The sequence below is a fragment of the Nannospalax galili genome, unplaced genomic scaffold (assembly GCF_000622305.1).
Source record: "Nannospalax galili isolate Female #2095 unplaced genomic scaffold, S.galili_v1.0 scaffold459, whole genome shotgun sequence".
Lineage (NCBI taxonomy): Eukaryota > Metazoa > Chordata > Mammalia > Rodentia > Spalacidae > Nannospalax > Nannospalax galili.
Window position 1 is genome coordinate 1492685 of NW_008344211.1, and position 19526 is coordinate 1512210.

Below are 19526 nucleotides of genomic sequence, written 5' to 3' on the forward strand. Positions count from 1 at the left end.
GACGGCGCGGACCCGGCGGGTGCGGAGGGCGTGACCCTGCAGCGCAGCATCACGCTGCTCAACGGCGTGGCCATCATCGTGGGCACCATCATCGGCTCGGGCATCTTCGTGACGCCCACGGGCGTGCTCAAGGAGGCGGGCTCGCCGGGGCTGGCGCTCGTGGTGTGGGCGGTGTGCGGCGTCTTCTCCATCGTGGGCGCGCTCTGCTACGCGGAGCTGGGCACCACCATCTCCAAGTCGGGCGGCGACTACGCCTACATGCTGGAGGTGTACGGCTCGCTGCCCGCCTTCCTCAAGCTCTGGATCGAGCTGCTCATCATCCGGCCGTCGTCACAGTACATCGTGGCGCTCGTCTTCGCCACCTACCTGCTCAAACCGCTCTTCCCCACCTGCCCGGTGCCCGAGGAGGCCGCCAAGCTGGTGGCCTGCCTCTGCGTGCGTGAGTAGGGGCCGGGCCGGGCGGGCAGGGCGCGAGCCGAGACCCCTGCGGTCCCCGCAGGGCGTCATCCCGTCCTGCATCCCAGCATCCCTCCACCCCTGGACCACCCCGGCCGTTCCACGCTGAGGTCACGGGTTTCAGAACCCACGTGCGTTTCATTGGTCGGTAGTGTGTACACTTTTGGGGGGGGGCACGAAGACTTAAAAGTGATTCCGACCCTGGGGTCCCCGGTCTGATCCCCAGGAGTCATCCCCCTCTTTCCCGCCTAAGCCGGGAGCGGGTCTAGTGCCCGGGCTGAGCTGTACTCCCTGCCTCCTGCAAGGCACCACGTGGAGTGACTGATCGTTTCCTGTTTGAGCGTCATTTGTGGACTGGTTGCTAAGAGGGAAATTGCCGTTAAGAAAATCATCCGTGTCTGTTCTTCCAACCGGCCTGTCAGGAATCAGTGCACGGGCTGACTCACTAGAAAACAGGAGTGATAAAATTGTGTGGTAGTGTCGGTTGCTCGTTAGGGCTGAGCAGCAGCGTTGTCCTGTAAAGGTTCCTTGGCCGTAGGAGACCCGAGCTGCGCTGCAAACAGTCTGTGTGGGTGGGCTTGGGGGTCCCACGTGGTGCCAAGGAAGTAACAGCCGTTGGGTTTAATCCTCACAGGTCAGGGAGAACTGCTGCTTTCTAAAACATTAGTTGTGGAAATATTCAGGACTGAAAGAAAAACCCCTGAAGCAAACCCCACTTCACAGGGGAGGGCTTGGCGTGTCTCGGGATTGTTCCCATGGCCGGCCTGGCTAGCGTCCTGCTTTCGGTTTACAGCAGATCCCTGGGCAGACGGTATCTGTATCAGGAGCTGTAGGAGGCCGGTGTGGTAGGCTAGCCTCCGAATTTGTGGTTCTGGGTCATGAGCCGTAACCACGGGGCCATGTAAGCATCGCAGCTGCTGCCGCATGGCATGACCTGCAGGGCTTTGGGTCATGCCGCCTCAGAGTTGCACTGCCCTCGGCTGCTCCTGAGTGTGGCTATCAGTGACCGACCAGAGGCTGACATGGTAAGGGGGTCCCCATGGTTGATCTTCGAAAGACCTGGAACTAGGGAGCAGGTGGCTTCTAGTTGCTATGGGTGTGAGGTCCCAAAGACACACTGGACTGGCCAGGGTGTACCAGGCCTTCGTCCAGCAGGTGGAATACTTTGCTTCTCTTAGCGTCAGAATTTTAACTGTCCAATTTTCATCAATGATAGGAGTCATTTGACCTTTAGGCAAGGTAGGGAATAGCGTAGAGGCTATCATGAAAGAGTTCACTCTTCCCAGTCAAAATGGACCTGGGGGGCAGGTCTCCTACTTCTGCAGGGGCCGGTGAAGCATTAGGAAGCCAGCTCCCCCCCCCCCCCCGTGAGGCAGTAAGAATGGGGGTTTTCAAATGTCTTTCTTTTTAAAACAATAATGCTTTACTTTTGTGTGTGTCTGCACATGTGTGCAGGTATCAGATAACTTTCAGAAGTCAGTTCGCTCCTTCCACGGTGTGTCCTTGGGATCAGACTCAGGTCCCCATGCTTGGAGGCAAGTACATTTACCCTCTGAGCCATCTCTCTGGCCCAAATGCCCTTCTTCTAATAATAAAAAACAAGTAATAATGCAAATGATGTAAAGATTCGACCATATAGATGTGTGAGAGTCAAAGGTGATCCATATTCCTCTTCTAGAGGCTAATGTGTAGCCAGAACTTTCTCTGATGGAGATACATGGTTCCTTTTCCTTTTAAAGTCTCAGTTGGATCACAATGGACAGCAAGTTTTTCACCTCTTTTAGATCTTCAAGGGACACTGCCCCAAAGGCCTACTTCTGTGTTTCAGCTCTTCAGGAAAGCATCCAGCAAGTGTACTCAGCATTTGGGGTTTCCGGGCTCTGAGAAAATAGCAACGCAGCGTGTAGGCTCTAGGCTGACAGAGAGCTTGCAGCAGGCCAAACACTCAGTAGATTTCTTTTGCGATAGAATAGTCTTAAAAAATACCCCAAGTTGCTTTCAGGAAGAGGTCCTGTGTATCTACTGCAGGCAGAACCTTCTGGTTAAGGTCTAGAACACACAGAACTGTCTGGAGCTTTGGAGTGCAGAGGTGGGTGCTGTCAGTCCGCACCTCTTTTTCACGTTTGGGCTGATTTTGCACTGGTCGGGTCTGCGCCGTGGATGTGCATGTGCTGTCGCCTTATTGGAATGAGGGTTTTTGGTCAGATGGACCGGCTTCCTCGGGACGGCCTTATCTAGCACCTGCCTGGACCGGCAGGAGAACCCTGTCCATGCAGCCCTGCTGCAGGCCAGAGGAGCTCTGAAGTCTGCAGGGTGTGAGTAGAAGCCTGAGGATTGTGCTCTGAGTAGTGAGCTCCATTGAGTGCCTATTCTTTCTGGAGGCTCCTCCTGTGGAAGGACGTTTTCCTTGGCATCCATGTCTTGGGAAAGGCTGCGAGGTAGCACAGAGGGCCAGATCCTAGAGCAGAGGGCTCCTGTCTGCAGGTTGCTGTTTCCAGCCCTCTGGACTCAGCTGTCAACACATGGCCTTCTGCCTGAACTGTGTTGTGAAATGACTTAGCTTCGGGGTCTAGAATGACCCTAGTGGCAGTGACGGTGGATGCCATCCCTGACAGGGGTCTGGACCTTCCCTCTCCTTGGTCCTGGTGTGTGAAATGTGGAGAAAAGTTTCACAAACTTGCTCTCCACATCTTTCCAGAGGGCCATATCCGTGTGCAGAAGGTCTGTGGTGTGTGGCTTGTCCTTGCCTGAGGACAGCTTGGTAGCTTAGGTAAATGTTGAGTTGACTTGGAGCTCAGTAGGTGCCAGATTTGTCTTGTCACAGAGTCCCCGAGTCAAGCTGAGATTCTGGCTAGGCCAGGATTCGATCAGGAGCTTATCTAATCTCATGGGGCCATGGCTTTCAGGACTGAGGTGCAGCAGGAGACCACATGCCACACAGGGTCTCTGTGTGAGGACTAGCGCCTTTCCCTGCGGGTAGGAGCTGAAACAGGCTTGCCGCATCCTCTGCCCCCTTTATCGCCTTCCCAGGCCTGTGGGTGTCAGGGACATGGCCTGCCAACCACTCTAAAACACTGAAGGACCGCATCCCACCCTGTCCTGGCTGGGCGGAAGTTGGGAACTCTGAGCTCTTATCTTGTCCTCTGAGGATGGTGACTGATTTGCCCTGACCCCCTAGTACCGTGTAACTCACTACCTATCCCTCACTTCTTACTGAGTGGGACAGGGTGGTGGCCATTGTTAGCTGGCATGTGCCCAGGGATCTGTGGCCTGAGAGATTTTCCACCTGGTGTCAGATCAGGAGCCCCTCTGAACTTCTTAACGGCCTGTGTCGTCTGCTCCCTTCTAACATGGAACACCCCAGAACTCATCCTTGCATTGGAAAAAGGAAGGAAGGAGAGAAAGCAAGCTGGGTGACTGCCAGGTGCCTGCCTTCCTCTGAGCGCTGGGCTGCGGGGCATAAGCCCCCAGTGGGGGATTTCAGTGAAGGAATGTGGACCTCTTCTCAGCCTCTCCTGGGGTTTCTGATGGCCTGGGAGCGGGCAGTGGTCAGCTGACCTGAGGACCTTTCAATCAGCTGGGTCACAACTGGAGAGGGAGAGGGTGGCTTTTCTCCTCTTCAAGTTGCCTGCTGGTCTCCACCCACCTCAGGGGTCATCACGTCAGAGGCCCCACTCCTCGGTCCAGGCCTGTGTTGGAGGCAAAGACTGGTGTTGCTAAGGCACCAGGGGCCCGGTGTCTGGAGCCATGAGCTCAGCTCTGCCGACAGTTCGGTAATTAACATTGAAATCCGCTTTGCCAGCCAGACAAATGTGCAGGCACACAGAGCAGGCCACACCCCGTCATGGGACCTGGGGCCAGGACACTAGTGGTTCACAGAGCACGTGACCGGGACAGGTAGGAGATGAGGCAGGCATTTCTAACCCTTTCTTTCTGGGTCATAGACCCCTGAGTAATCTATAGCACACCCAAGATCTCTGCCCAGAAACAGCAGCCCTGCACAGCCACAGGCTTCCCAGACCCCGAGACACAGGTGTGGGTGAGAGAACCCCACACACATTGCCCCCAGTGCAGCACAGCTATTGTCAGGCATGTGGGCCACTGGGTCATGCCTCGGGCAGGGTGGCAGATGCCAGGGCCTGGGGTGGCCTTGGTCACCACACCCAGGAGACCCATTCAGCTAGCTTAGGGACACGGATGGCTCAAAAGTTCATTGACACCTAGACTCCTTAGGAGCTTCTCCCTCCCTTCTGGGGCTCTGAGCCCCTTGCTGATGAGACCACTCTCCCTTCTTTTCCTCTGACCCAACAGGAGGATCCACACCCAAGAGCCCTTGTCAATCTGACAGTGTCCTGAACTGACTTTAAGGCTGGCTCTCTAGGGACCAGCCACATCTGTGTGCTGTAGTCAGACTGGGAACCTGGGACATCTCTTTCCAGAGCTCCACATCAGACCTGTGGCTATTAAACCCATCAGACTTGCCATCTAGGGGCTGGATGTTTTCGGGCCGCACCCACACTTGCCCTGCGCTAGGGTTTTCTTGCTGTGTGAGGACTCAGCAGGATTTCCCATCCTAGTTCTCAATCTGCTCTATATGGAGTCACCCTGACCTTGGGGTTAGCCAGCATCTGCCACTTCTGAGACATATGGTGTGGCAGCTGTCAAAGAACGGAGGCCACTAGAGTCCATGTGGGCTGACTGTGGCCAGTGAGAGGGCCGCCTCAGCCTGCGCCTCTGAACACGCCACCAGCATCAGCTGCAGGGGTGGAAGGTCCCAGAACGTGTCTTCCTTGGGTTTCCTGGGAGGGCTCATCAGCCTTGGTTGACTGGGAGGGTCCAGGGTGACAGAGATGGTTCTGGTTCTGTCTCTTGAGCTGTAAGTTCTTCAAGCTCTGTGACCCAAGGCAGGGTAGAGTTAGGTAAGGGAGAGGCTGCGGGCGTCGCGCCTGATGAAAGGAGGAGCAGGTGTTCAGTGGGGTTCCTTCAGCTGGCTGCTGCCGTAAGCCCAGGTACTCTACCCTGGCTTCTCTCGCTGCACCTTCTGGGCCTGCTTGGGATGGCTAGAGGCCTTGGACTCCGTTATTAATAGCTACCCCCCCCACCCCCACAGGCTGAGCACTGGTGAAGCACTAATGCTCCCAATCCAGCACGTTCATCACAGTGTTTGCCTTCTGTATGTGGTTCACGTAGAATAGTGTGAAACCCTTCTGGGCCTGCTTGGGATGGCTAGAGGCCTTGGGCTCCGTTATTAATAGCTACCCCCCCCACACCCCCACAGGCTGAGCACTGGTGAAGCACTAATGCTCCCAATCCAGCAAGTTCATCACAGTGTTTGCCTTCTGTATGTGGTTCACGTAGAATAGTGTGAAACGGCACACACACAGGCACATGCCTTCCTCCATCCAGAGCTGGGCTGCCAGCCTGTCATGGATGTGCCTTGCACAACTCTGGTGCCTCTCCAGGATATTGAAGTTGAAAGCCCAGTCCCATGGCAGGGCATGGCTGTGGGAGTCAGAGGTCCTCCCTTTCTCCCCAGGAACTCGCGTGTGACCCGGTAGGTTGGGCAACCTCCAGCTGTCAGATGAGGTTGTTGGCTACTGCGGCTTTTTCTTGATAGCTTCACTGCTAGAGGAATGGGGGTGCTGTAGATCATGAGTTCTGCATCAGCTGCTGACGGAGCCCCTTATCACTTATACTCTCTTGTACACTGGAGCCATCAGATTAGTCGGGGCCCAGGAAGCCCTTGGCACGGGATTTCACCCATATGGTGGTGATGGTATTCCTGTTTGTGGAGGGGGAAGCAGGCTCAGTGTGCTGGGTATCCTGTCGATTCCACACAGCTTGCTAGAACTCAGATCCCTGATTCAGAGCTGCCAGAAACCCTTGAGACCCTGCATCCTCCAAGGAGCTTCAAAGGGCCTCTTGAGGGATGTCACTGCAGGTTAGGGAGTGGGGCAGCATGTCAGTAAATTTCAGTTTATTAAGCTATCCACTTTCTAACCTGTTGAAAGGATATGACAGCCCCGTTTGGACAGTGGCTGAACCGTGTGGCCCAAGCTTAGTGTGTATTGGGTGTGCCAGACGCCTGGGTCCCACCCCCATACCAAGAGAAAAGTCGTTGGAAAGCACATGGGTGAGAGCAGGGCATGGGAATTCCAGTACATGTGGCCAGACTGCTAGTTGCTGTGTTCGCAGAACATTGAAGACGCCACAGCTAGCGGAGGTAGCAAGCCAGCCACGAGACCCACATCCCAGACAGGGTCCCAGGGTCCCTTGCCAAGTGTTATGTTTGATGGATGCTGTGCTGGGTGTGCCCTGGGGTACTAGGCCGGTCCTCTTTAGAACCAGTGAAGCCACCAGCCACTTCATCTGCCCTGTTAGGGGACCTTGGGAGACAGTGGCATTGCTGGTAGGGTCTTGGCAGGACCAGTCTCACTTGCCTGGTGAGTTTCCAACACTGGACCCATGGGATGGACCAGTGGGATGAAGCAGAGGCTCTCTCTGGACAGTGCAGGCTGTCTCTGCCCCAAGTGTGGTCCTTTAGAGGGCAAATCCTGGCGGCACACCTTACATGTACAAGGGACAAAAGGGCTAGTCCATAGCCTGGTGCCAGCTGTGCCAGCCCAGCTGCACGTGGTGGGGTGGTGACTGGGGCACTGGCTCTGCCGGCCCATCCAGACAGGGAGAGGGTCTCTCCAGTACACTGTTCCTCAGTCAGTGTGAGCTTTGGAGCGCTGTGGCCAGCCAGGTGGCTCTGGGTATCACATGCAGCTGGGCAGGGACGGGAAGCAACCTGACAAGCCAAGAGCACTTGCTGGGCCTGTGGGACAAGGGCCCGACCGCGGGCTATCTGCACCCAGGAGAAGGCCCTGGGTTTTATCTCCCTGGCCCAGCTGCTACTGTAAGCTAGCACAGTCACACTTATCTGGGGGTGCTGTGTCGGGAACCCCATCCAGTCCTTGCATCATAGCCACCATCATTCCCCTGCCATAACAGCAGTGGTCACAGCAGCCAGTGCTCAGGACTGCCTGTGTCTGCAGGTGGGAAACTAAGCCCTGGGGAGGCTCAGCTTGTCTGAGTACGTGGGAGGTTCCTTCTGGTCTCCTGACTGCCTCCTATGGCGACAGTCTCGTGAAGGACAGAAACCCCTGGCTTCAGATGAATTCATTTATTTAAGATTATTTCATCTTGAAAACAGGGCACTGGAGCATAATAACACCCTTGTTTGCGCATCACCAAAAGCCAGTGAGCATTACCGGTTTCATCACCCACTTCAGTCTTCTTAGAAGGAAAGAGAGCGGATAGAGTCCCTTTGTTCTGTGACCTGGTTATTTTAAGGTCAGGGGAGGGGTCGCACCTCAGTAGATTTTCAACCCCAACCCCAATTGGGTTGGCCTGGCACCTGCTAGCCCGCCTCTGTCCACCTGGCTGGGAGCCTGGGCTCAGGCCCCATTTTGGCCAGAGAGCAGCTGGCATGACTCTCAGGCAGGGCAGGGTGTTGGGGCAGCAGAGGGGCCTCTGTGACAGCCAGGGTGCTGCCACCTCTGATCTGCCCTTCCCTGAAGGTTCAGAGGGACCCCACACAGGTGACCCAGCAGAGGCCCAGCTCCTGTAGGTCTGAAGCCCACAGCAGTGTCTTGCTCCCAGACAGGAAGCCAGAGACCATAGCTGCCAAGGCTTCTGTCTGGCAGGCTAGGCGGTTCGGCTCAGCCACACCTCCTGCTTGCCCACCACAGCTGAATACGGAGCGTGATGCAATCTGCAGGCTGCTTGCTACAGCCGGAGCTGGTGTCTGGGGAGGAGGGCTCAGAGGCACCATTAATGGCTTCTTACTTCAACACACACCTATCAGGAAGCAGGAGACTCAGCAAAGCTGAGACTGAGCCTGGTGATCTCATGGGTGGAGACACGGGGTGGGGGCGGGTGGTGCAGCATTTCAGCGTCCCTCTTTCGTCCCTCTGGTCCTCCTTCTCTCGTTCCCTCACTCTGGGAGACCTCGGGAGTTTTCAAGCACGTGTGTACTGCGGCAGCCGCTTGGCTCCTGGAGCTTTCCTACAGCAGCAGCCTGGTCTGTCCTGCTGGTGTTGCATCAGCCAGAGCTGTAAAGAGGGAGCCAGCTTAAAGCTAATGAGGAACCAAGGACTTCCTAGAGATAAGTAGCCACCCCTGTCCCCACCCCCATCACCAGGGAGTGTTTCTTGTTCCTGTCATCCTGGTGTAGGCTGTTCCAGTTAATTATCATGGAATCGGGTCTTTGAGGCCTGTTCCTCAAATTGCTAATTAGGTGTAATGGGAGGAGGGTTGGAGACCTGAGTTGACTTGGCCTTTCTGGGAGCAGAGAGCAGAGCAGGGGCAACTGAACTTCCTGCAGCCTGGGCTAGCCCAACATACTAGACCCCTGCTTTGCTGGGGTCCTCCCAGGCTGCATACTGCTCTGGCTAATGTTTGACCAAAGCTGATCAGGAACCTCCCCTCCCCCTCCCTGATGCTCTTCAGAGAGCTGGAGCTGGGGAGGCAGGACCGCTTGCCGTCCCTGTCCTGTGTCTGCCATGGGCAGTTGCCACTAGTCACCTAAAGCACCGAGCTGTAAATAGTAGAATCGGCTCCTTGCTCTGGTATTTTCATGTCAGCTTACATTAGAACGGCTCCGTGAATGTTTCCATTCGACAGAAGCTCCCACTCCACAGACTCACCTATGGCTGGGGGCCCGTGCAGTTCGGCCCTTGTCAGCTGCCCGTCTGCAGCTCCTCTCGGCTTCTGAGGCCCTGTCTACAGAACACAGTGCGTGCAGTTCCTTGGGCATCTATAAACATTCATTATGGCAGTCGGTTTTCCGTGTATGCTGGTTAAACAGCAGAATTGGCCCATGAGTCTGCTCTTTCCCTCCCTGAGCACACCTGCACACAGTGGCTTGTGGGGATTTCTGCTGGCAAGAGCTGGGCTCTGGTCATCGATCCTCACCTGCACCCCATCGCAGCCTGTGCCCTCTTTGCCCCATTCGCTCTCGGCATCAACAGGACGCTTTGCTTACCTGCCTTGTGGAAGGTTGTCTTTGAGGAGAAGGCCCCCCGCAGTCCACGGTGCTGTGCTGTGCCCTAACAGGTGCTGTTGGAGGACAGAGCAGGTGAAAGGGTCATGCAGCCATCCTCCCCAGTGGCAGGTGTTTGGATGTAACTTGAGTCTGAACCTGGTGCTCTCCCGCAGGGACTAGGTGTACACAGGTGCACAGCAGGTGAAGGTGGGTCTTCTGGGGAGTCCCCCAGGAGGCTGAGAGCCACTCACTTGCAAGGCAGTTCTATCCAGGCATGATGGCACGTGTATAATACCAGTGTTCAGGAGGCTGAGGAGGGAGGATGGAGAGTTCAGTGCCAATGTAGCTATATATAGATCCTGCCTCAAAAAGGCCCCGGATAATGGGACTGAAGAGATGGTTCAGTGGTTACAAGTATTGGATGCTCTTGCAGAGGACCTGGGTCCAAATCCCAGCACCCACATGGTGGCTAACAACCATCCTTAACTCCAGTTCCAGGGGAATCCGATACCCTCTTCTGACCCCCACGGATGCACTTAAACACATGCAGGCAATATACTCAACATAAATAAAAAAATTTTTTAAAGACCCAGATGATAATAGTAAGTAAAAGGAGCCAGGCCTGGTGGTGTAAGCTGGTCATCCCAGCACTCAGAAGACTTGCAGGAGGATCTTGAGTTTGAGGCCAGCCTGGGCTCCATGTCAGACCCTCTCTATAGAAACCAATCTGTAGAAATTCTTTTTTGGTGACCCAGGGCACCTGGTATCAGGCTCTTTAGAGAGTTGACATTTCTAACCTTTGACCTTGACCCCAGAGAACCAGCAACCTTATCAGAAGTTCCTGAAAATCAGAGCCCATGGGCAGGGCTTCTGTCCCTGTGGAATTCTAGCTAGGAGACCTGACCCCTCCTGTCCCCCTACCCCAAGCTGTGACCTTGTCCTGTGGGGACTCACACTACACTGCTCTGCCCCACAGTGCTGCTCACAGCTGTGAACTGCTACAGCGTGAAGGCCGCCACCCGTGTGCAGGATGCCTTTGCTGCTGCCAAGCTGCTGGCCCTGGCCCTGATTATCCTGCTTGGCTTCATCCAGATTGGAAAGGGTGAGTGACTCAGCATGTAGCACCCACTGTGTGTCCCCTGTGGTGAGGTGAGGAGTCTTGGTCCTTGACTGCCTGACCGGGGACATCGAGTTGGCCCTAGGGAAGAGCGTGGGAAGGGGCTGGGTGAGGGCAGGAGTCTGTGGAATCCCAAGTGTCTGTCCCTTTGTGCATGGGGGAGGGCAAAACATCCCCATCTGCAGGACCTCACCTGTCAGATGACCCCCTCCCACCACCTGGTAGCAGCTTGTCCCATGTGCAAGGTGCTCTGTGAGGGCTGGTTTGTGAGGCAGGCATGGAGCTCCTCTGTCTACTGTGGGGAACCCGGAGCCCCTGGTGTCCTTTGGCCAGTGATGGCTCTTGGTGATTCTCATGCCTGTGTGTTCAGGGGGCCACAGGTGCTGGGGACTTGGGTTCAGGGACTCCTGAAGAGTGCCTTCACGGGGCTAGGCAGTTAAGAGCACTGGCTACTCTTGCAGAAGACCCAGGTTGGGTCCCATCACCCAACTGGCAACCAACAACCGTCCCTAACTCCAGTTCTGGGGGCACCCTCCTCTAGCTGCCTTAAGCAGGGGCTGCCGGAAGGACTGTATTCTGTGCATGTGTGATGTTTCCCTGTATGTCTGGAAGACGCAGTGCATACCGAATACATCTGTCTTCCTGTGTATTCAACTACCGGTCCACCTGTGTGCCACAGCTGTTAAGACGGCACAGTAAAAGTGTGGTTTGTTGAACAGCCCTTGTTTAGGGTATAGACTCAGAAACATGAATGCCCAGCCTCTAGGGTGCATTGAAGTGGAGGGTCTGTGCCCTGGCCAGCCCTGTGCCTCTGTCTTACAGTCCCTGCTAGCTTGTCTCAGTATGGCTAGTGGCCTAAGTGAAGACTGGGTAGAGTTGGCTGAGCTCCTGGTAGGGAGCTGTGTGCAGTGGCCACTCCTGCAGAGAGGTAGGAGTACTGCTCAGACAGATCCAGAACATGTGGACTCGGGTACTTGGCGGCAGTCAGTGCTCAGCATCAGTCAGTGGCCAAAAGCTGCTGAGGAGACCCTTGGTCCTGGGGTGGCCTTGGGGCAGGTTGGGGGACCCTCTTCTCTACACAGATGAGACGTAGGTTTAGCATGGAGCTGGGACTCAGGCCAGCTCAACCTCACCTCTTCTGGTCCTCTTATAGGAATAAAGTCCTAAGTCCCTGGGTGCAACTGCTGTCTCCTCACAGGCCATTCTCTCCCCCATGCTGATGCCTCCTGGCTATGAACTGGGTAGACTGGAATGGGGCAGCTGCCCGCTGACTGCCTGTGATACAGTCGGCCTCTGCCTTGCCCCCTCCTTGGCGCCTCACTTCACAACTTGAGCCTGCCTGGGAGCATGTGTCCACAAGTGTTCAGGAAAGCCTAAGGCTTAGCCTGCCCTCACCTGCTCTCCTGCCCTGAGGCAGAGTTCCTGAGTGTACCAGTCAGTACCAAGCATTTATGTATGACTGGAACAGTTTGCTACAAGCCTCGAGTAGACAGCAACTCTGGAATATCGCCCAGGTGTTCCTTCCAGAGCTGAACTTGGTTCTTCAAGAGCATCTGGCCAAGGGTTCTTAGAGGCAGGTGAACTGCCCACCTGGAGTCCATAGCAGGGCTGGCCTGAGGCCTTTGCCCTTCACCTACTACGAGCCTTCCTGGGGCTCCAAAGAGTTCCAGCACCTTCCCAAATGCCTTTTGGAGGCCATTCCTGTCTCTGGATCCCAGCAGGCAAGGCCCCCAGAGACTCAGAGGTGATGGCCAGCCACCACGGGGGAGCTGGGCTGAGCAGCACCTAGACCACCAAGACCTGTTTAACGGGCAGAAGAAAAGGCATATTCTGCCCCTCAGGCTAGGTTCTGCTGTGGTACACATGGCCAGGGTGCTGGCAAGGGACCTGTTTGGTGCTGTGATTAGGTACAGATAGTGGGGAATTTAGGAGCAGAACCTGATTTCTGAAAAAACAAACATCAGCGGGGCACAACAGAGCTTTTGTTGGGCTTGAATGTACAATATGTTTATAATTCTGGTGACTGCACCCCCCATCCCCACCCCTAGCCGTTCCTTTCTGAGCTCTGGGATGCCTTGTGCCGTGTCTGTAGAATTCCTGTGCGGATCTCTCGGGGATTTGCTCTGTTCCTGGACGGATGCCTTGGCTTCTGGAGGATGCCATGTTGGAATTCTGACCCCTCTCTCGCAGAACGCTTTCCCAGGCTTATTTCCCATCGAGTTCAGAGTCCTTGGGTGGCCAGCATGATTGCCAGGTCCTTCAAGGCAGAGGCCCTGCTTCTGGTCATGTGCATGTAGGCTGCTGTCCATCCATGGGCCCAGGCTAGTGGAAGCCATCTCCACGGTAGTCTGGCCCTTATACTGGTTCTGTCTGTCCGCCCCTCTCCTGAATGTTATCTCCACCTGGCTCAGGGCAGCTTCCTTATGAAAGTAACCCTGTTGCTGAGGTTGTTTCTTTGTGAGGGAAGCTGATGAGCCTGTGGGCAGTTGTTCACTCTGTCTACCCCACCAGCCTTCAGTAGAAGGCCGGGCCCCTACACACATGTGATCCAGTACAGACTGTGGACGGGAGAGGCACAAACAGGGCCAGGCAAGACTCTAACCCAGATATATACCCTCCTAAGCATCCAATCTCCCCAGGTCCCAGAGTTGGAGGAGCCTTGGCTAGTACACAGGGCGTTGGGGGATGACCTCGGCCTAAGGCTGGTGTCACAAGGTGTCTGGACTTGGTCCAGTGTTTTCAGAAGTGCACACAGTACCCAGACTGGCATTAAATCTGACTGACTTGAGGCTGGACTCGTGGATGGGGGCGGGTGAAATGTGGTGGTGGCTTGGACAATGTGACCCCAGAGAGAGAGGCCCTGGAGGCAGAGCCTAGAGCACCCGAGGTCAGAGAGACAAGCAGGTGACAGATGTGGTGGGCAGGGACTCCTGGCCTTCACCGCTTGCGTCCTTTTTTGATCAGATGGCCCCTCACCCACAAGACCCTGCAGGGGCCATGGCTAGAGGTCAGGCCTTTGTCTCCAGGCCAGGTGTAGGCGTAGGCCGTGGAAGCCTTTTCTCTTGTGCCCAGCAATGGGCCCAGGTCCCCAGAAGACACACAATGGCTCCCTTGTGTTTGTACTTGGGCTTTGCTATCATCAGCAGAACACTGAGCTCCCAGGGCTGTTCCAGATTAGGACAGCGTCAGATGGTGTTTTCTAAAACCTTTCTCCTTCCCTCCCACCTTGATTCCTCTTGCGGGACCTTCACTGGCTAGCCCTATCCACACAGTGCGAGCAGCCTGTTAATGTGGGCTGCGAGCAGGCTGCCACCTCCCATGCCAGGGCTCTTGGAAGGAGACAGTGCTCATTTCTCTTTTGGCTCTGGCCTTTGGCAGTTGGTGACAGCAAACCCACGGCTAGCTCAGGAGACTGGGCCTGTTCCACACTTCCTAGGTTTCAAAGTAATTTTCATTTGTTTCTTAGTGAGGTCCCCAGGTTCAGAAGTGTGGTGTTCAGCCCCAGTCCTGCGATTCATGAACAGGAAGGCGGGTCCCATCGGGACCACAGGCACGGCGTGCAGTTGGAGGCACTGTGCTAGAGTGCCGAGGCTGGCTGTGTGCTGTGTCCTGAAGAGGTACCCAGAAGCCTGAACACTAGCTCCCTTTTCACCTGACCCTGACTCCTGCCAGCTTCCCACAAGGACAGAGACAATGGCAGGGTGGTCCACATCGGGAAGGGCCGTGGCAGGCTGAGAGCTGCCAGCTTGTGGGTGGTGCTTTCTCTCTGTGTCTGCCTGAGGCCGGGAGTCCCCTGGGTCTCCTCACATAAGGACACTCCTCTGCCCAAATGCAGTCACACTGGCTCAGGGCTGCAGCACTCCAAAGTCATCTTAACTGAGACTGGAGGTGTGTCGGAGGGAGGGCGAGGGAGAGAGAAGAGATGGAGGGGGCAGGGAGGGAGAGAGGGACGGAGAATAAATGGCCTTCCACGGCCAACGCCATGTTTGGAGGGCTTGCCCCCAGCTGGCTTCCCCTTTAGGGTGGGGTTATTGTGGAGTGGCATCTCAAACTCGACATACTAGGCAGGCTGAATGCCATGCAGGACGTCTGCACACTCCAGATGTGTGACAGTCTGGGAGCCAGTCCTCCACACTGGGTGCCCTGTACATTGGATGGAGGAATAATCCTCCTGGAACACCCAGGGCAGCAGACATGTGGCCTTACGTCTGCTTGCTGTGCCTGATAAAGACTGTTGTTGGACCTAGAGCCCGCTGGTTTAGCCACCTGGACATCAGCTATGTCTGCAAAGGCCACCCTTCCAAGTGAGGTGCACCCACACGATACTACTCAGACCCCAGAGCTTAACTGAGTGCATAAATGGTCTGCAGGCAGCCAGAAGGGAGCAGGCCCAGTGCAATGCAGTCCTCGGGTTATGACTCTGTCATCAGGGTGTCCCAAGTCTCCCAGCCCCATGCTGGCTCAGGACTGGCCACTTGTCTGCATTGCTGGTTTTCCCGGGCCTGGTGCTCAGGCCTTTCCCCACGCTGGTGCACAGAGGGCCAGTCAGGTCTGACATACCGGGCTCCGGGAGCCTCTGTCCTGAGTCAGGGACCTCAAGGCTGGCAGTGTCCCAGGGGTGACCCAGGAAGGCGGTCATTGCAGTTCATTCCTCCATGTATGCAGCATGGTGGGTGCCTGCCCAGTCATCTGTCAGTGAAAAGCGGAAGGTAGGAGGAGCCCTAGGCTCCAGCAGACTCCTCCCCTGGGGTGGGTTCCCGTAGCCACACTGCATGACACAGTTGGCTAGGGCTGCTGTCCCTGAAATCCTCTTCCCTGGGCCTCTGATCACTCCCAATCCTGCTACCCCAATGCTCCAGGACACTGTGGTCTCTGGGGTTTGCCGTGCTCTTGGTATCTGCTGGTGTGTAGCCTTTCACAGAAGTGCGTTAGAAAGGCGTGTTTTATGGCTGAGGACTGGGAGGCCTGCAGTGAAGGCACCTGAGAGGCTGCGAGCCAGGTCGCAGCTGACATACAGCCTCTTCTCCCACTCTGGCTGAGGCAGCTCATAAGCCCAGGGGAAGGGCAGCGGGGCCCAGGGAGGGACATGATGGAGACCTCCTGCCACAGCCAACATTATCTCACTGCCTGCCTGCCTATCCTGTTACTGTGGTCTGAAGGAAAGAGGCACTGAGTAGCACAGAGCTCTGCTGTCCTTCCCTGGAAAAGGCCTAGGGAGTCAGCTCTGCCTGGCCCTGGCCTTTGGCAGCTTATAGGCCCATGTCACTGGACCTGGCATTGCCTCCTTGGATGGTAGGGCTTGTACTATGCCTTGAGGACATGGTGCAGCATCTCTGGTCTCAGCCACTAGATGCCTTCCTACCCCAAGATGTGACAACCCCAAGGTTTCCAGGTCTAAGGAGTGGCCCCTTAGTCATGGTGGGACAGCTGCATCTAAATGCCAGCCCTGCCCTCCTCTCAACAAGCCACCTGGCTCCCGTTTTTCCTTGCATGGGAGCTGCCTGGGTGCAGATTAGGCAGGTAGGTATGGCTGCTCCCTCTAGTCCTCAAGCTACAGTTAGAGAGTGAGGGTTGGGGTGCTGTGAAGTCACCCCTTGAGCTATAAGAGACCATACTTATCCAGCCTGGGGACAGCTCTGGAGGTCCAGACTAGCAAACATGGCCCCCAGGGAATCTGTGGCCTCTGGTCTTAGACCAGTGTCCTGCATAGACCACAGCCACCATACCACAGGGCTCTGCTATAGGTCAGACTGCTGTGCTGCACACCCTGATGCCCGCCTGTGCTTTAGCCCCTCCACCACGTCAGGCAGGGCTCAGACCCTGAATCCTTGGCAGAACTCCACCTGCTGAGGGAATTGAACCAGCCCTCCATCATCCCCTCGGCCAGGCAGGTGAGAAGCCGGCACCCTGCCAGTTGTACTTGAGGCATTGCAGCCTGGGGCAGCAATCCCTCTGTGCACCTGGGCATCAACTTTTCCCCCGACAGGATGTTCCAGGCCTTATGAGTCCCTAGGAATAGAGCCAGGTCAAGAGGGACCTGGCCCCTTGGAGCCACTAAGATTCTCAAAGCAATTTCCTGTCAGAGCAGCTGTTTCTCTTTCTGGAAGATTCTAGGATTCAAAATAGCCAGAACATACCATTCTGTGGCAGGTGCCTACCCTCAGTGCCACAAGCTCAGGTGACAGCTGCATTCACATGTAGCACCCTGAGCCAGTGACAGTGCTCCCCCAGGCGAGCACTGAAGTTGCACAGGCCTTTGGGCTTTACACGTCTCGTTCTGTATGGAAAACCTCACACCGTGTCCCAGGCTTGTGTTTATTTCTCAGCTAGATCAGCCGAGATACTCACCCCTAACCCCCACCCACGCACACACTGCCTCAAGACTGGAGGTCTGGTTACCAGGTAGTCTGGGCTCCAGTCCAAGGCTGGCTGGGTCATGGTCACTTTTCCAAGCCTCAGGCATCCAACCCTGCCCCTAAAGGGCTACAACATGGTAAAGAGTCAGCCTTGATTCTCACATAGCCTGGCAGATCCTCACACCCCTGGACAGTTGGTCTGTGCCTCAGTTTCCCTACTTGTAGTACCAGTGCTCCCCATATATATGGGCCAGGCCATGGAACACATTCAGGCCCTGCACATGTAAAGACTGCATATTCCAGAATATTCCATTGCAGAGCAAGTAGGAGAGCCCTGGGTTGTAGGGGGCTCAGCTGAGGTGCTTTTCAAGGTGTTCTGTCCTGAGCTGCCCTGAACTACCCACCACAAGCTACACAGCCAGACCAGCTGCTGCTTGCCCTGTGATCAGGACCTAGGGCAGACAAGGTGTGAATAAGATATTTCTTAGAAGACCGGGCCTGGTCTGGGGTGGGTGGGCAACTCTAGTCTGGAGACTAGAATCATCAGACACGTCATAGATACAGAACACCATAGAAAGGGAATTGGATCTGCCCTTGGAGTGACCCTGGCTGACCCTGAATGACAAGTTCTTATGGGACCTCTTTCATAGGTCCCCTTTGCAGCAAGGTCCCTTGGTAATTTGATCCAGCCTAGCAGGTTGTGACTGAGGCAGTAGGTGGTGAATCTATAGCCACAGCTTGAAACTCAGTTCAAAACTGGCAAGTAGTTCCCCTTCTGTCAGGACCACAACATGCGCCTCCAGCCCCAAGTATGCCTTCGCCCCACCAGCCTCATAGTCTTGGGTCAAGCATTCCTGTCTCAAAATGCAGTCACCTGTGAGCCATGTGCTGTGGCTGTCGCCTGGAACCCAGAGCCACAGGATCCGTCAACTTAAAAGCTCACAGGGTGACCCGGGTCAGTGAAAGGCCGGCTACCCACCTTACCTGCTGTCCGGATACCCAGCTGTCAGGCTGGCACCATTGTATAGGAGGACTTCCCAGGCTTGATGAAACAGGCCATTTCATACAGAAGTTGACCTGGCCTCAGGAAGGGCCAGTAGCCATCCTAGCAGCCTGATGACCACACTTGACTACTCTGATCTAGACAGCTGGAGGCAACTCAGAAGGAATGCCACCCGGAGCCTGCGGGCAGAGTTGGTCATGTTTTAAAGGTTTTCTGGGATATGATTGAGGTATGTCATCTCAGTGGGTGGACCCTGAGTCTACTGACAGGTCTGTGGAAGAGGAAGGAGAGGGGACCGTGACACAGGTCAGGTGTGGGAAACCAAACGGAGTTTGAGGTTGGCCTCTGCCCCAAGCAAGGCATCTCTTGAGTGCTTGGGCTCTTGTCAACCCATCCTGTCCCTGTACTTGGGTGCAGATGTTCACACACTTAGCATGGCACAGGTCCCACTTACATCCTGGCAGCCCTATGCCAGGGTCTGCTCTGAGCTCCTTCAAAGTGAGGGGTTAGGGTTTAACAGGTGTTGCCAGCATGTGCGGTGGCCAGGATGTCAACCCAGGTCCCTATGATGCTATGTGGTCCCAAAGTTCAACTGGACTGTGTAAGGGGTGTTCAGAAGGTTCATAGGCCTGCCTGCTCCTGATCTGCACCCCACGGAGGAGCAGACACCCCTGCATCAGCCAGAGGCTCTGGAGCCCCAGCCCCTTATATAGACAGAGAGACTGTCTGTCCTCAGTCTGCAGAGCTCCTGTGGGCCTCTGGCCAGGCTACATTCCTCCATGCAGCCAGCAGAGAGGGGGTTCTACCCCTCTGCCTGCTAGTCTCCAGCCCCAGGAAGTTGGGGGATGTTCAGATGGCTAGGCAGGTGCATTCAATTTGTCACAATAAAAAGCCTTCACCCCGAGCTTTTGTTTATTATGGTATTTTGCTCCAGGAACATTCCGGAACTTGCAGTATGACCTCTGTCCACATCCTCTTACCAACATTCCAATCTCTTTGATGCATTCCAGGTGATGTGTCCAACCTGGACCCCAAGTTCTCCTTTGAAGGCACCAAGCTAGATGTGGGGAACATTGTGCTGGCTCTGTACAGTGGCCTCTTCGCCTATGGAGGATGGTAACATCTTGGTCCCTTACCCTGGGGACACATGTCCCTGAAATGCTGAGAATCCCAGAGCTCTGGCTGTACAGGGGAACTTGGGGGGCGGGGAGCACAGGGAGCCATCTTGCAAAGCTGTATAGGTGCCTCCATGGTCACCATTGGGTGACAGGTGGACAGCATGGAGGAATATAGCCTGGCCAGAGGCCCACAGGAGCCCTGCCCACAGTTCTCAGGTGCGCAGCCTGGCCCCTGTTCTCAGGATGGCCATTCAGAGACCCTGGACATTGGTGCTACACACCGAGTGGTATGACAGAACAGGGGTTATGTGTTCACCTTGGATACAGCTGGTTGCCAATGCAGAAAACGGGGTGAGCAACCTGTCCCACGGGTGTCCTGTGCCCAGCCGCTGACAACAGTGAGGGGCCCTGCGAGCCGACAGAAGGCTCTCCTGACCCCCCCCCC

At 55.6% G+C, this 19526-nt stretch overlaps 1 protein-coding gene across 1 annotated transcript in view; it reads left to right on the forward strand.

Moving 5' to 3' along the window:
* The window catches only part of Slc7a5 (solute carrier family 7 member 5), a 28797-nt gene that overhangs the window by 1749 nt on the left and 7522 nt on the right, over positions 1-19526 (forward strand). Inside the window, exons 4-6 of the mRNA XM_008840582.2 lie at positions 1-439; positions 10464-10589; positions 18974-19079. Coding sequence (XP_008838804.1) covers positions 1-439; positions 10464-10589; positions 18974-19079 — 671 coding nt within the window. The remainder of the gene's footprint in view (positions 440-10463; positions 10590-18973; positions 19080-19526) is intronic.